Raw genomic sequence first — 16,442 nt, forward strand, 5'->3', positions numbered from 1 at the left:
GCAATTCCTATGGTGAAGTGCCTTATGGTGTTTCAACCCACAGTTTGGGAACTACTGCTTTATACTATTGCCTTCCCAAGAAAAGGATACTTTTATAGGCAGTGGTGAAGTCCTTGTTCAGCATCCAATCAAGAATGTTGGCAATGTCAGCTTTCAGTGGATGCCCTGTGCAGGTGTACACTGTGTCTTCAGTCACCTTCCCATATGCCATGTTTGTGCTCTGTGAGGAAACAAAACAAAAACCAAAGGAAGTGAGTGGAAGTGATAAAAGCTGGACAATTAATGCACAAACAAGTTGCTCTCAACAGACTGAAATATACTGAATTGTGATTTTTAAATAAATAAATAAATAAATGCACATATGCAAAGCAGCACTAAATCTCTTGACTGCATGCTCTTGGGAGTGAACAACAGCTGGCCAAGTCATTAATCCAAGATCTTACAAGGATATCACAGCTCCACTTAAAGGAGATTACTTTAGTTTTGTAAATTAGGCACCCGAATCAGATTTTTAACAAACGTTGTGTACATGATTTTGACAGTGAAAAACATGTATAAAGCAGTATTATGAAGTTGATTTTACCAAGATCACAAATTTGGAATTTTATTTTGGGATCAGAGGCAGAAAAAGAAATCCAAGGGAATGTCAGATTTTTGCATAAAAATTTGAACAGCTATTCAGGACTCTTGTTCCCTTCTAGCTCTTAGCAAACAACATGAAGCACCATCTCAAGATGACGGCGGATAAGGGTGCAAAAAGACATAGAAAAAAAATCTATTTAACTTGGAAAAATTAGATTAGAAATTAAGAAAAGGTTTTGCACAAACGAAAAAAAGGTCTTATTTGATTTTCAGTAAGACCCTAAAATGGATCTGAACAAAAAAGAATGTAAGGGGAATATGGAAGATAGGGGTCACATGATGATCACAGTCTGAACAGTCACCCCCTCATCTGAGCAGTTATATTACCCCTCCCCCCCCCCCCAAAAAAAAAAAAAAAATAGCTTGGGATGCTTGCCAAGCTGCCCAGAGAAAACGAGATATTAGAATTTATTTCTGGCACTTGATATACTGCAAATGATCCATTAGGCAACTATGCAGTTTACAATGTAAAACTAGTCAGGGGAGAAACACAAGGAGCCTGGACATTTATTCTCTTTTTGATTGTGTATTTTGAAGAATTTGTTTTATAACTTGTTTTTTTAATGTGACTTTACGTATGTACTTTTGTTTGTCGCCATGGACAAGGGCAGGTTAATACAATCCCAATCCAAAACAAAGAGGACAGCAGACTAGGGAGAGGGGCCAAAAGATTCAGTAAACACATGGGTTTTGAAGAGTGCTTTGAATTTGGGATACGAGAGTTCAAAATGGAGATGAGGTGGCAAAGAATTTCACAAGGAAGGGCCTAAGTAACTGAAACTGGTCTCATGGAAGGACAGATAAAAAGAGGGATAGTAAGCGTGTTGCCACTGGAAGAGGCAGTGTAAAGAGTTACAGTAGTCGATGCACAATACAACAAGAGATAGAAGAGTGCGCTGGAGTGAAGCAATGGGGAATGGCAAGGAAAACACAGAAAACAGGTCAGGAGAAAATCGAAGGCATGAAAGGGCAAGATGGCAGCGAATGCTGTACATCCCATTTACATCTCGGAAAAGGAAGCTGTCCAGTTGATGAAAAAGCTCACACTAGTGAAAGATGACCAACTTTACAAAATCCAAACTCACACTGAAATTACTAAAGAAGGGTTGGCGATGCAGTCTGTGCATCTGCATTAGGCTGAGCAATGTTCATAGCTCAGAAAGACAGAGTGATGACTGTGGAGACATATCTGAGCTCTGGAGACTCAATAACTCCTGGCTTGAATAGAGGACCAAGAAAACAGAAGCAGGATGAATAGCCTCTGATTTATAGGGCTGCCTGAGAGCCTTAAAGGTAGGAGTTCCCCACATTATTAGAAATATGGCTACAGCAGAATTCATTGAGCCTACAAACTGAACAGGTCCAACAGATGGGGCCCAGAAGAGAAAGTGCTGAAAGGCCACAGCCAGTGGTGGCTAGAATATATTATACAGGAAAAAAAAAGGAGGATTTGAACTAGGATAGTGCTCCTTAAGGAGTTTTGATCCAAGTTGGTGAATGCCGACAGGTGATGGCTCCCTACTGTTCAGAACTCTTCTGGTGAGCAGTAAGCTTCACACTACAATATCCTAAGTGCAGCTCAGTCATCATAATAAAACCTTGGTCTTCGAAGAGACGTGTGTTCTGGAGTTTCATGGAGCAGCACAGCTAGGAGGTATCGAATAAAAACAGCCTCATGCATATTGTGAGGCTGAAATGGAGAGAACTTGAACAGAGTAACAGAAGGAACTTTAATTTGTTTGCTTGGAAATTACCTGTTTTGTGATCAGCAGGGGTTGTTCTCAGCTACAAGGAGCAAAGACAGTAAGCACAAACAGGCCTGAGGAGCTAGGTTTACCTGGTCGTCCCTGAGCTCTTCAGTGGGATCTGCGTGTGTGCTGCTTACCAGAGAACACTAACTTGGTTCTGGGTATGAGCTGATCTCATCTACTGTGATACGGCACTACATAGGGGGAGGGGGGGGAGCCCCACACATTGGTACACCAGGGATAATGGAAGCCACATGGATCTCTAACTCATGAAGTAAGGCTGCATGGATGTCAACAACAGAAGACGTATTGAAAAGATCTTATGGATGATGAATAATGGGATGGAGGTGAGGAGGGAGCAGGTTTAGATCTTGGGACTGGAGTCTGGAGGCACTCTCAAAGTAAAGGCTTTAAGACTGGGGACATGGGGGAGGGTCAGTGGTACGCTGGAGCTGGCTTGCACCAGCTCGCAAGAGCTGGTTGTTAAATTTTCTTCCGGCTTGCGAGCCGGTTGTTGAAAATAGCGAGCCGGCTCTGGCTCTCCTCCCTCCCTCCCTCCGGATCCACCTCACCGCCCGCTTGTTTTTTTAATTCTTCAGGGCAGGCAGTCTTGCCTGCCCGCTTCCAGCGCTGACTGTCCTCCCTTGCCGATTCGCGCTTTAAAAAATGGCTGCCGAGACTTCCAGAGGCGGCCTCGCGAGACTTCGGCTGAAGTCTCGGCGGCCATTTTGAAGCGCAAATCCATTCGGCAAGGGAGGACAGTTGGCGCTGGAAGCGGGCAGGCAAGTCTGCCTGCCCCGAAGAATTCAAAAAACAAGCGGGCGGTGAGGGACTGGGTCGGGAGGGAGGAGAAGAATTTGCGAAACAACTCGGGAGGGGGTGGCTGGGTATGGGTGCATGCAGGGCAGGGGAGAGGAGGGTCACTGCTGGACATGGGTGGAGGGGAGAGAAGAGTGAGGAAGGAGATGAGATGAGGGAAAAGGAAGAGAGGAGAAAAACTGCACATGGATGAAGAAAATAGGCAGAAGCTGAGGACCAGAAATGAAGAAGAAAGGAGGAAAGAAATAAATGGAAAGGAAGCCCTGGAAACGGAGTTAAGAGGACAGATAGCAGCAGAATCGGATACTGGGCCAGCATGATCAGAAAAACAGTCACCAGACAAAGGTAGAAAAAAAAATCATTTTATTTTCATTATAGTGTTTGGAATATGTTCACTTTGAGAATCAGGTGCTCAACATTAAAAGTTTATATTTATTTACTTATTTATGGCATTTTATCCCACATTAAACATGAATTAGATTGGAACCTGGGATCATTTAATTTTTTTTCCTGGAGAGAGTAATGCATTGCCCCCCCCCCCCCCCCCCGGCTATAGCCAGCTCTGCAATTTTTTTTGGGGGGCGCCAAGGTGGAACGGGGAGAGAGCCTTTTAAAAATTTACCAGCACGCCACTGGGGAGGGTGCATTTGTAGTTATGAAAAGGGGGGGGGGGGGAGGGTTGGGTTATGGCACTATAGGGAGAACTGAGAGGGACCAGACAATGGAGTAGAAAGAGGCAATACAGGAGATGGGGAAATCTGAGGGGCATAACCAAGACCACTATTTTATCTGCCTTGCAGAAACTAACAATAAAAACGCAGAACACAAAGCTCTATGGAATAATGACTGAAGGACATAGACCGGACAACCGTTTTACCTGCATGAGAGACTGGAGAATCAAGGGAGGAAGAACACACAAGGCCTCATTCTCTTAACCATGGTGGGCAATCCACATTTGTCATGGGGGGAGGGGGGGGCTCTTTTTTCATGAGGTGCAGAGCTGGGCTCCCCATGACAAATGCAAGAATCTGAGACATTTATTAAGGGCCTGGGGGAGGGCCCTCCTTGGGGAAAAAAAAATAAAAAGTGGGAAATTCTTAATAGCCATTTGTTGCCTTCTATGCTTTAGGAAGTGGTAAGGGCTCCCGCACTAACCTGGCAGTAACTGGGCAGTATGCGGGTTTGCCTGATTACTGCCAGGTAAGCCCCTGGCGCAAAAAAAAAAAAAAAAAAAAAGTATTTTTTGAGTGCCAGAAATGGCACACAGTGGGAGCAGTAACTACCCCCCAGGCTTTTGCAATAGTGTTGAATTGGTGCATGGGAAGCCTGCGGTGGGCTTGCTGTGCCTTTGTAAAAAGGCCCCTAAGTGAGTATCTTGGGGGGAAAAAAATAAATTCATATATAGGGCTACTACTTTTTTAGGAAAACAGTAAAAACGTTTTGGCTGAGTGAGGAAGAACCTCCAGCTGCATGCTGGGAAAACATGATACAGGTGATGGCAAAACTTGAACTCGAGAGACATAAAACTAAGCAGGGAAAGGAAAGTGTTTCCTACCATCACCTACTGGCACAGTAAGAAGATGGAAGGGGGATGCAAATGGTATGTGTGGATGAGTGGAGGGAAGGGAGGGGATATCAGAAAATTACCAACACAGCAAGCTCAGATCCTGTGTAGCTGAGACATGTGCTGCTCTGTAATTCTGCTGTTTGAATGCCTGATGTATTTCAATAGAGTACAAAGACGAGACCTTGAAGTGATTTGCAGTGGGGCAGAGCTTGCATTTCTCTGGTCAGTGTGAGCTAGTGGTAAGCTCCAACCAAGATCACCTATTACTGTACCTGTAAAATATTCAGAGCTCTGCGCATGTCTCCGCTAGAAAGCGTCACCAAAGCCTTCATGCCATCAGAACTGATGTCAACTCTGTAAGAAATAGGATGCATGAATCCAAAAGTGTTTCTACATTTACAGTGCACTCATTCTTCCCTGCTAAGTCTCTTTCTGTGCCCTTCCTGTCGGCTCTTATCAAACGTATCATCCTGCACAGTCTCCACAACTAGCTCTCATCAGGAAGTCATCATATAAGACCTCTTGACCTACCACTTTCCATTTAGCTTGTACCAGAGATCCATCATGCACAGCTATTAGCCAGAACAAGTTTCAGCCAATGTTGCTCTATATCCAGGGCCTAACATAATCATAGTTCAACTTTAGTAGCACTCTAAGCCTGGAGTTGTAGCCAGAATCAAAATCAGAGCTTCCATCTGGCACCAAATGTTATGCAGTGAGCAATGATCAAATTACTCACATGGGAAGAAAATATCACGGTCACTTTTTAACCACTAGGTTTTGTACCAGTAATCAAAGCAAAATTATGTTCATGGGTTTGTTTTGATTACTGTCATGGACAAAAAGTAGGCAAATTACTTCTGTTTTTTTTTTTTTTTTTACAGAGCCTTAAGAAAAATAACATATCTGAAAATACTAAAAGGAACATTATTTTCATATCCTCATCTTCAGATACATCACCCGATAAAAAATTATTTCAGGACTTAAAATATCACAAGTGATCCCTGAGGCGACTACGTGGTTTACAATTTCTATTACAGGTGCTTGGTAAATATGCATGAACTACAGAAATTCATGTTGAGGGTGGGTGATGCCCCCCCCCCCCCAAAAAAAAAAAAAAAAAAACCAAACAAACCCTGAAAACACAACAACAAAAACCTTATGGGGATAAAAGAATTTTATCCACAGAAGCTCACTTTTGAATTGCCCTTTCCGTGACCTACTACAGCCCCTTCCTGGCCATGCACTCACCCTTCCTGTTCTATGACATACTCCAGCCGTGGTACCATAAGCTCTGGAGTCAGTGGGCCAAAGCGGAACCGTGTACACCGGGACTGCAACGCTGGGATAATCTTCGACAAATAATTGCAGATCAGGCAGAACCTGGTGTTTTCTGTGAATTTCTCTATCACTGGAAAGGAAACAAAACAGTAGCTACAAGTACTACTACTACTATTTAGCATTTCTATAGTGCTACAAGGCGTACGCAGCGCTGCACAAAGTATCAGGGAGCAAAAATCTCACAACCCACATGTCATGAAATGGACAACATAAGCTGGGAACCTGGAGCACTCAGAATCAAGACTAATCAGAGAAAAAAAGTGTAATTAGGAAATCATCCCTCTACTACAGTGGTTCTCAATCTGTGTCATGACACACTAATGTATGTGAGTACCTGGGAGATATGTCATGGGGACGGTGCACACAGCAGCATTTTTTCTTAAAATAAAGAAAGCTGCATGGTCTCTTTCCCCTCCCATTGCAGATCCAGCACTTCTCCCTTGTCCTTCCCCAGCGCCCCCCCCCCCCCCCCCCCCCCCCCCCCCCCGGTCAGTCCACCCTCACTTCTTTTTAATTGCCAAACCTTAGACCATTCTTCTAGCTTCCTCAGATCCTTTTTCATGTTTTCCACTCCCTCTCGGGTGTCCACTCTGTTACACTTAAACTTAAAACCTGTACAATGTGTTTGCTGTAACCTCTCTCTAGAACTGCATTGAGATGCCCAGAACCACAGCTTTAAGGCAGGGGTAATCAGAAAATAGTCTTATCTGTGAGCTCCAAATTCCTTCCAGCTCCTCTGCAGAGACAAAACCTCATGGAGAGAAGCCACGCCTCTGCTTTACAAATGCCTTACAACCAAAACAAGTGGGGGAGGGGCTCCACACACTTTGGAAGCAGGATACCTATTTTAAAACACTTGTTCAATCCAGTTCTCAGATTAACAGCTATCAAATACAAATACTACTACTACTACCAAGAAGCAGTTTTAAAATCTGTTACTTAGATTGCAGATATCAATTAGAAATAGGAAACACAGATTATAAGAGCACAAGTTTAGCTGAGCAGATAAAAAAACAGGGTTCTTTTTTTTTCCCCTCCTTTTTCTGGTATAATAGAAATGCAGTGACAGACTAGGATTGGGGGGGAGAGAGTTCCCCAAAAACACAGCTTTAAGGCATCTGTTTTATATGGTTCACTGTTCTAATTCCGTGACAATAAACCTTGTTAGTTTATTGACTCTGTTGTCCTAGACTAAGAATCTTGTGGTCTGTGTGTTGGGTCTGTGGGTGCTTTCCAGAAACTGTGGGACCCCTGAGAATTTTGGCCCCAGTAACTTAGAAATCACTGGGGAGACTGGGAGACTAACCCAGAGGCAAGTGGGGTCGGTGGGGTGAAGGTGAAAGTATAGAGCACGTGCCCAGGTGCAGGGGCGGGCCCAAGCAGTGCTGCGGGAAGACCTTCCAGGCGGCTTTCAGGCTTATTTTCGAAAGAGAAGGGCGTCCATCTTTCGAAACAAATCGGGAGATGGGCGTCCTTCTCACAGGGTCGCCCAAATCGGCATAATCAAAAGTACTGCTCTAAGAAGCAGCTAGTTCAGGAGCCAACAAGAGGAGGAACAATTCTAGACCTAGTCCTTAGTGGAGCGAATGATTTGGTGCAGGAGGCAATGGTGCTGGGGCCTCTTGATAACAGTGATCATAACATGATCAGATTTGATATAGCCCTGGAGTAAGTACACACAGGAAATCCAATACGTTAGCATTTAACTTTCAAAAAGAAAACTATGATGAGAAGAAGGGTGGAGAAAAAAAAACCTTAGAGGAGCAGCTGCGAAGGTCAAAAATTTACATCAGGCATGGAAGCTGTTCAAAAATACCATCCTGGAAACCCAGGCCAAATATATTCCGTGCATTAAAAAAGGAAGGAAGGAAGACCTGTTTAAAAAGTGAGGTGAAGGAAGCTATTAGAGCTTAAAGAAAATCCTTCAGAACATGGATGACGAGTCGGAGAAACTGAATGAAATCTCTATAAACCTTGAGGATGTAATGTGGCAATTTGACAAATTTAAGAGTAGCAAATCTCCTGGACCGGATGGTATTCATCCCAGAATACCGACAGAATTGAAAAATGGACTAGCGGAACTATTGTTACTTGGGAAAAGCCATGATGTATTGAGCTTTTCTGGGATCTTGCCAGGTATTTGTGACCTGGATTGGCCACCTTTGGAAACAGGATACTGGGCTTGATGGACGTTTGGTCTGTCCCAGTGTGGCAATACTTATGTACTTAAGGATTCGACTGAAAATAATAGGAAACTGAATAAAGAATGGCAAGTCAAATGCAAAGTGCTGATAAGGAAGGCAGAGAGATTAAATTAATTATTTGCTTCAGTCTTCATTGAGGAAGATATGGGAGAGATACTGGTACCAGAAATGGTATTCAATGCTGATGGTCAGAGAAACTGAATCACTACTACTACTATTACTTAACATTTCTAGAGCGCTACTAGGGTTACGCAGCGCTGTACAAATTAACAAATAAGGACAGTCCCTGCTCAGAAGAGCTTACCATCTAAAGGACGAAATGTCAAGTTGGGGTAGTTTAGATTACATGAGAGGGGGTATAGTGATTAGGTGCCGAAGGTGACATTGAAGAGGTGGGATTTGAGCAATGATTTGAAGATGGGTAGGGAGGGGGCCCGGCGTATGGGCTCAGGGAGTTTGTTCCAAGCATGGGGTGAAGCGAGGTAGAAAGGGCGAAGCCTAGAGTTGGCGGTGGTGGAGAAGGGTACTGAAAGGAGGGATTTGTCAAGAGAGCGGAGGTTACGGGTGGGGACATAAGGGGAGATGAGAGTAGAGAGATAAGGAGGGGCTGCAGATCGAGTGCATTTGTAGGTGAGTAGGAGAAGCTGTAAACCTGGAAGATGTAAAATGGGGCAGTTTGACAAACTGAAGAATAGCAAATTGCCAGGACCGGATGGTATACATCATAGATAGAATTGAAAAATGAACATGCAGAACTACTGTTAGTAATATGTAATTTATCTTTAAAATCAAGCATGGTATCAGAAGGTTGGAGGGTAGCTAACAATGCCGATTTTTAAAAAGGGTTGCAGAGGTGACCCGGTAAATTACAGACCAGTGAGCCTGACGGTGCAGGGCAAAATGGTAGAAACTATTATAAAGAATAAAATTACGGAACATATTCAAAAGCATGGATTAACCCTTTAGTGTCCAATGTTCCCATTGATCTGTTCTCATATGGCTTATTACGGGAACATTGGACACTATTAAAGTGACAAAGCCAACATGGATTTAGTGAAGGGAAATCTTGGCTCACCAAACTACATTTCTTTGAAGGGGTGAATTAAATATGTAGATAAATGTGAGCCGGTCAATACTGTGTATCTGGATTTTCAAATGGCATTTCATGAAGTACCTCATGAAAGACTCCAGAAAAAAAAAATCTGAAAGTCACGGGATAGGAGGTAGTGCTCTATTGTGTATTAAAAAAAATGGTTAAAGGATTGAAAAGAGAGAGTAGGGTTTAATGGTCAAAATTCTCAATGGAGAAGGGTAGATTGTAAGCTCTTTGAGCAGGGACTGTCTTTCTTCTATGTTTGTGCAGCGCTGCGTATGCCTTGTAGCGCTATAGAAATGCTAAATAGTAGTAGTAGATAGTGGGGTTCCGCAGGTTCTGTGTTTGGACCGCTGCTTTTTAACATATTTATAAATTATGTAGATATGGGAATAACTAGAGAGGCAAATGAATTTGCCGACAACACAAAATTATTCAAAGTTGTTAAATCGCAAGAGAATTGTGAAAAATTGTAAGACGACCGTAAGAGACTGGGCGGCTGGGCATCCAAATGGCAGATGATGTTTAAAGCAAGTGCAAAGTGATGCATGTGGGAAAAAGGAACCTGAACTGTACCTATGTGATGCAAGGTTCCGGGTTAGGAGTCACCGTTGACGATACTTTGAAACCCTCTCTCAGTGTGCTGTGGCAGCAAAGAAAGCAAACAGAATGTTAGGTATTATTTAAGAAAGGAAAATAAAAATGAGGATGTTGTAATGCCTTTGTATTGCTCTATGGGGCGACCACACCTTGAATACTGTGTGCAATTCTGGTCACCGCATCTCAAAACATAGGAAATTAGAAAAGGTAAAGAGAAGGGCGATGAAAATGATAAAGGGGATGGGATGACTTCCCTATGAGGAAAGGCTGAAACAACTAGGGCTCTTCAGCTTGGAGAAGTGATGGCTGAGGGGAGATATGATAGATATGAGTGGAGTGTAACAGGTAGACGTGAATTGCTTGTTTACTCTTTCCAAAAATACTAGGACTAGGGGGCACGCAATAAAGCTACAAAGTAGTACATTTAAAACGAATCAGAGAAAATTTTTTCTTCACTCAGCGTGTGATTAAACTCTGGAATGCATTGCCAGAGAATGTGGTAAAAGCAGTTAGCTTAGCAGGGTTTAAAAAAAGGTTTGGATAGCTTCTTAACTCCATAAAACATTATTAAAATGGACTTGGGAAAATCCACTGCTTATTGCTAGGATAAGCAGCATAACATGTATTGATTGTACTGTTTTGGGATCTTGCTAGGTACTTGTGACCTGGATTGGCCACTGTTGGAAACTGGGCTTGATTGTCCTTCGGTTTGTCCCAGTATGGCAACACTTATGTACTAGTGTAGAGATTTTTGTTGCTATTACTGAGAACATGAAAATCGGAATATTGGTTTTGAATGGTTACTTCCATGGAGAAAATGTGTTAGTTATAACCTGCACCTGGGTGTTTTTTTTAAGGGGGGGGGGGGGGAATAGGGTTATTGTGGATGCATAGCATGTTTACATTTAATTCATATGAACTGCCATACTGTAATCAGACCAAAAGTCAGTGATGGTCATAAAGTATGTCACACATGTGAGAATCATCTGTCCATGCAATATTTAATACAGTCCTCACACACTGCTGTAAAAATTCTCCCAACACCTCATTTTGATATCCATCTCTCTCTATTCCTCCTCCCAAATCTTTGAAGAACCCAAGAAGGTGAAATTAGATCTTACCTGCTAATTTTCTTTCCTCTAGACCCTCCAGACCGGTCAAGACGCGTGGGTTATGTCCTCCTACCAGCAGAGGGAGACTGAGAAAACACTAAGCTTTTGAAGCCTGTATATATAACCTGTGCAGAACCTCCACTAGCCAGTATAACCCTGACAAAGCAGAGAAACAAAAAACACTAACAACAACTAGCAACCCTGTACGTGGTCACAGTAAACTGCAAAAACAAGAAACATCTTCCGCTTGCTCTTACGGAAACATGTTCCTTTGCCTTTGATAAAACAGTTGGGCTTCTACAGGTGGACTATCAAAGAAGAGCCCCACCTGTCCCGGACTCCTATCACAAAACAGAAATAAACAGTCTGCAATTAGAGAAACAACAATCTACAGCAGCCAAGAATTATCCAACCAACACACCTCCTGGCCTCCAATACAGACAGGGCGGGCTCTTGACCGGTCTGGAGGGTCTAGAGGAAAGAAAATTAGCAGGTAAGATCTAATTTCACCTTCCTCAGCGACCCTCCAGACCGGTCAAGACGCGTGGGACGTACCAGAGCAGTAACTAACTTACGGGAGGGACCTACTAAGGCCAGAGGTCAAAACTGCTGCCCCAAAGCGCACCTCGTCCTTTGCATGCACAGGAATCCTATAATGCTTCACAAAGGAATGCAACGAAAACCAAACCGCAGCCCAACAAATATCTAACAGAGAAATCATACTATTCTCCGCCCACGAGGCTGCCATTCCCCTAGTGGAATGAGCAGACCAGCCCCTAGACACCACAGGACCCTTCACCAAGTAAGCAGATGCAACCGCCTCCTTCAACCACCGTGCTATGGTCACCTTAGGAGCCGCTGCACCCTTCTTTGGGCCACCATGAAGAACGAACAAACGGTCAGAGGCTCTGAAGTCCTGAGTTCCAGAGAGATAACAACTCAAAACTCTCCTGACATCCAGCTTGGCAATACCACGCTGCTCCGAATCTCCAGCCATATCACCCAACACTGGCAGAGAGATGACCTGATTAACATGGAACTCGGAAACCACCTTGGGCAAAAAAAGGAAAGCACCGTCCGCAACGAAACCTTTCCCTCAGAAAGGACAAAAATGGTTCCCTACAAGACAAAGCCTGAAGCTCTGAAACACTCCGTGCTGAAGTAATCGCCACCAACAAGACCGTCTTTAAAGATAAATCCTTACAAGATGCCGATACCAGCGGCACAAACGGAGGCCTGATCAAAGCATCCAAAACTAGCTTCAAATCCCACGGAGGCACCATCCGTCACTGAGGTGGACGCAGCAACTTAACACCCTTCAAAAAACGCACTACCTCAGGCACAGACGCGAAGGACTTTCACTGAAGCTTCCCACGAAAACATGACAAAGCTGCCACCTGAACCTTCAGTGTAGACAAGGCCAGACCCCTATCAACACCATCGTGCAAAAATTCCAAAACTTCCGCCACCGAAGAGCGAAACGGCCGAACTCGATGGTCTTCACATCAGTGCTCAAAGATTCTCCAAACCCGGACATACGCCAAGGAAGTGGATCGTCTACGGCAACTCAACATCGTAGCAAAGCCACTGGACGAAAGCCCCTTCTTCTTCAACTTGTGCCGCTCAAGAGCCAAGCCATAAGCGAAAACCGAGCCGGAACCGGCATGATTATCGGGCTTTGACACAGAACTGATCCCAACAAAGGCAGGGCCGCCGCCCCTGCCAACCGCACCAGGTCTCCGTACCATGGTCGATGCTGCTAATCCGGAGCTACCAGAATCACCCGACCGAAGTGATGTTCGATGCGCTATATTACTCGACCGACTAACAGCCACGGAGGAAACACATACAGTCACTCCCGAGGCCAAGGCAACAGAAGAGCGTCGATTCCCTCCGCTCAAGGGTCTCTTCAGCGACTGAAAAAAAAACAAAAAATCTCTGAACTTGCGCATAGCGAGCTGTTGCCCTAAGATCACCGAAAGTCCCCAGACCGACACAACTCACTGGAACACTGACCGAAGAAAAGACCACTCTCTGGGATCTAGAGTGTGCCTGCTGAGATAATCTGCATCTATGTGACCTACCCCGGCCACATGCGCTGCCAAGAGAGCCTGAAGATGAGTTCAACTGCGCCGCCAAGGCTCTTCGTCCCCCCTTGACGGTTGACATATGCTACTGCCATGGCATTGTCACAGAGCACTCGGACTGCCTTGTGGCGAACCACCGACGTCAAGGCCTGGAGCACCACCCGAATGGCCCGAGTTTCCAGCCGGTTGATGGACCACTCTGCTTCTGCCCGAGACCACCGGCCTTGAGCTACCTGACCGAGACAATGTGCCCCCCAACCTTGCAGACTGGCATCCGTGACCATTACCAGCCCCTGTGGGGACTCCAACGGCATTCCTGTTCCCAAATTGCGCGGGTTGAGCCACCAGCGGAGACTGAGACGAGGGGCCACCGACAGCGGACAACACATTTCCAAGTCCTGCGACAGAGGGGACCAACGACTGAACAGAGCTGACTGTACCTGACGCATGCGCGCCCTGGCCCACGGAACTACCTCTATGGTCGCCGCCATCAGGCCCAGGACCTGACGATAAGTACGGGCCGTCGGCGCCTTCTCTGCAAGGAACCGACAAATCAGACCCTGTAACTTGGAACCAAAAGGCTGCACGAAGGAAAGTGAAGATAAGCTTCCGTCAAATCCAGGGAAGTGAGAAACTCTCCTTTCCGGACCGCACCAGTGACCGACCGCAACGTCTCCATCCGGAAAGAGGGCACCTTGAGTGCCGCATTGACCCTTTTGAGATCTAAAATGGGACGAAAAGTGTCCTCTTTCTTGTGGACCACAAAATAGATCAAATAGCACCCTGAGCGTTGCTGATCTGAAGGAACAGGAACCACGGCTCCCAATGCGAGCAGCCACCGCAGAGTGTCCCTCACTGCTGCCCTCTTGCTCCAAGACCGACAGAGGGATTCCAGAAACACTTCGGGAGAACAGCGCATATCCGCCTCGAAACACCTTGAGAACCCACTGATCTGACCTGATTTGGGCCCAGCTCTGGTAAAACAGACTCAGCCGAGCCCCAACATGCACCAGAGCCTGAGCCCGCACACCTTCATTGGGAATTGCGGCGTGAATACTAACCTCCTACGGAAAAGCCACGCCCTCCGCGACGATTCTCACGAAAGAACTGTGCGCGCTGGAAAAACCGACCCCTAGAGGTCCTACTACTATTAAACATTTCTATAGCACTACTAGACTTATACAGCGCTGTCCAAATTAACATGAAAAGACAGTCCCTGCTCAACAGAGCTCACAATCTAAATTGGACAGACAAACAGACAGCTAGGGGTAGGTCCCACTCGATCTGCCCGGCCTATACCGCTGAGCCTCCCTAAACCGTCCCCGAGAGGAACTAGTTCTGGCCCCTGCCTTGAACCGAAATCTGGAAGCCATAGAACCTTGGTATCACTAAGACCTCACACTAACTTGTCCAAATCTTCTCCAAAGAGCATAGCTCCCTTAAGTGGCAGAGACCCACAACCATAGCCATATTTTTTGTCTGAAGTAGGCAACAAATCATAAAAGCCTCAGACAAAAAGGATGAACCCATGTCCAAGTCGGCTAACTCCTGACCCCCAGAAGAACCAACATCTACCGAATCATCCAGGAGCTTCTCGGCCCAACGAAAACATGCCCGAGCTACCAGACCCCCACAAACCGAGGCCTGCAGGGCTAGAGCCGACAAAATAAAACTACGCTTGAGAAAAGATCCCAACTTCCTATCCTGAGGATCACGGAGGGCCGTTCCTCCATCAACCGGGATAGCCGTAGCTATAATTACTGCCGTCACTACTGCATCTACCGTGGGAGCCTTAAAGGAATCCCTATCGTCCTGAGGGAGGGGATAAAGCCTCGCCATTGCCTTTGCCACCTTACACGGCAAATCCCATTCCTGACAAATCATCTCCCGGAGATCCTTGTTCATAGGGAAGGATCACGCCTGACGCTGAATGCCCTTCACCAACGGATCCTGGACAGTTTCCCCCAAAGCCACCTCAGGACCAAACTGAAGGGTGGACGACACCTGATCTATGAGTTCTGACAGCTCATCTCTATGGACAATCCGCACTATTGAAGGATCCTCTCCAGGAATCCACCAATCCTGCTCCTGAGAGCCGTCAATTCCATCTGACTCCCCCAGATCACTAAGCACAGCTTCTGCAGCTACAGGAGAAAAACATTGCCTGTCCTCTGACCACTCTAACCGTGGTCTCTCAGCCAAGACGGAAATAGCCCCCTCTTCCAATTAGGGGGGGGGGGGGGGGGGGTCCCGATCTCCAGGCCTGATACCGCGTCCAGACAAAATCTGGAGGAAAGCCCACCATTCCTGGACCGTCATTAGGCCCTTTTGTGCCAAAAACGGAGGCCGCAGGCCCAAAAACAGCTGGCTCCACGGGCCGCGTCAGACTCAAGATGGCGGCTGTTCCCACCGAAACTGTTCCCGCTGACAGCAGCCCTGCCTACGCTCCCGCTGACCCGGAGACTCCCGACACCATCGATCCCTCCGCGGTCAAGTCGGGGGGTGCCGCAGCCACCTTTATAGGTGCACCGCAAAGCTACACTGAGCGCCCGGCGCCTCTACCCCTCGCCACGAGCACGCGCGACATCGGAGGAGCTGGGCCGCCATAAACCACGAGGGAAGGGAAAAGCTGTTCCGCAAACGCGCCAAACCAAAAACTCCCTCACACTGCAAAAGCACTGAAGAAAGCGCTGCTCTCTCGTTCCAGCAAGGAATCGAAACCCCCGTTCGGTCCGCTGAAAATAAAGAAATAAATGCCCTTAAAGGCACAGTACTCCAACTCTGGCAGCTGGAAATTGTAAGGCACTCAAGGCTACAATACTGAGAAAGCAGCCGAGGCACAAAGCTGCCAAGCAAAACGAAATAGAATAACTGACCTTAAAGGCACAGTACTCTAATTCTGGCATCTGGAAATTGTAAGGCACTCAAGGCTACAATACTGAGAAAGCAGCCGAGGCACAAAGCTGGCAAGCAAAATGAAATAGAATAACTGACCTTAAAGGCACAGTACTCTAATTCTGGCATCTGGAAATTGTAAGGCACTCAAGGCTACAATACTGAGAAAGCAGCCGAGGCACAAAACTGCCAAGCAAACAGAAATAGAGAGCAGCACAGGGGGAGGGACCCAAACATAGGTGTAACACCCCAGGGGGAAAAACTGGGCCCCACCAGACCCAGGGCCCCAAAGCACTTTTTTTTTTTTTTTTTTTTTTTACACACACGTACAGGG

At 46.0% G+C, this 16,442-nt stretch overlaps 1 protein-coding gene across 1 annotated transcript in view; it reads right to left on the reverse strand.

The window, feature by feature from the left end:
* Nucleotides 1–16,442, reverse strand: part of RFC5 (replication factor C subunit 5) — a 102,104-nt gene that overhangs the window by 25,685 nt on the left and 59,977 nt on the right. The window contains exons 6-8 of the mRNA XM_030219414.1: nt 6,028–6,187; nt 5,049–5,130; nt 91–220 (exon numbers count right to left, since the gene is read on the reverse strand). Coding sequence (XP_030075274.1) covers nt 91–220; nt 5,049–5,130; nt 6,028–6,187 — 372 coding nt within the window. The remainder of the gene's footprint in view (nt 1–90; nt 221–5,048; nt 5,131–6,027; nt 6,188–16,442) is intronic.

Source organism: Microcaecilia unicolor, chromosome 11, assembly GCF_901765095.1.
Source record: "Microcaecilia unicolor chromosome 11, aMicUni1.1, whole genome shotgun sequence".
NCBI lineage: Eukaryota > Metazoa > Chordata > Amphibia > Gymnophiona > Siphonopidae > Microcaecilia > Microcaecilia unicolor.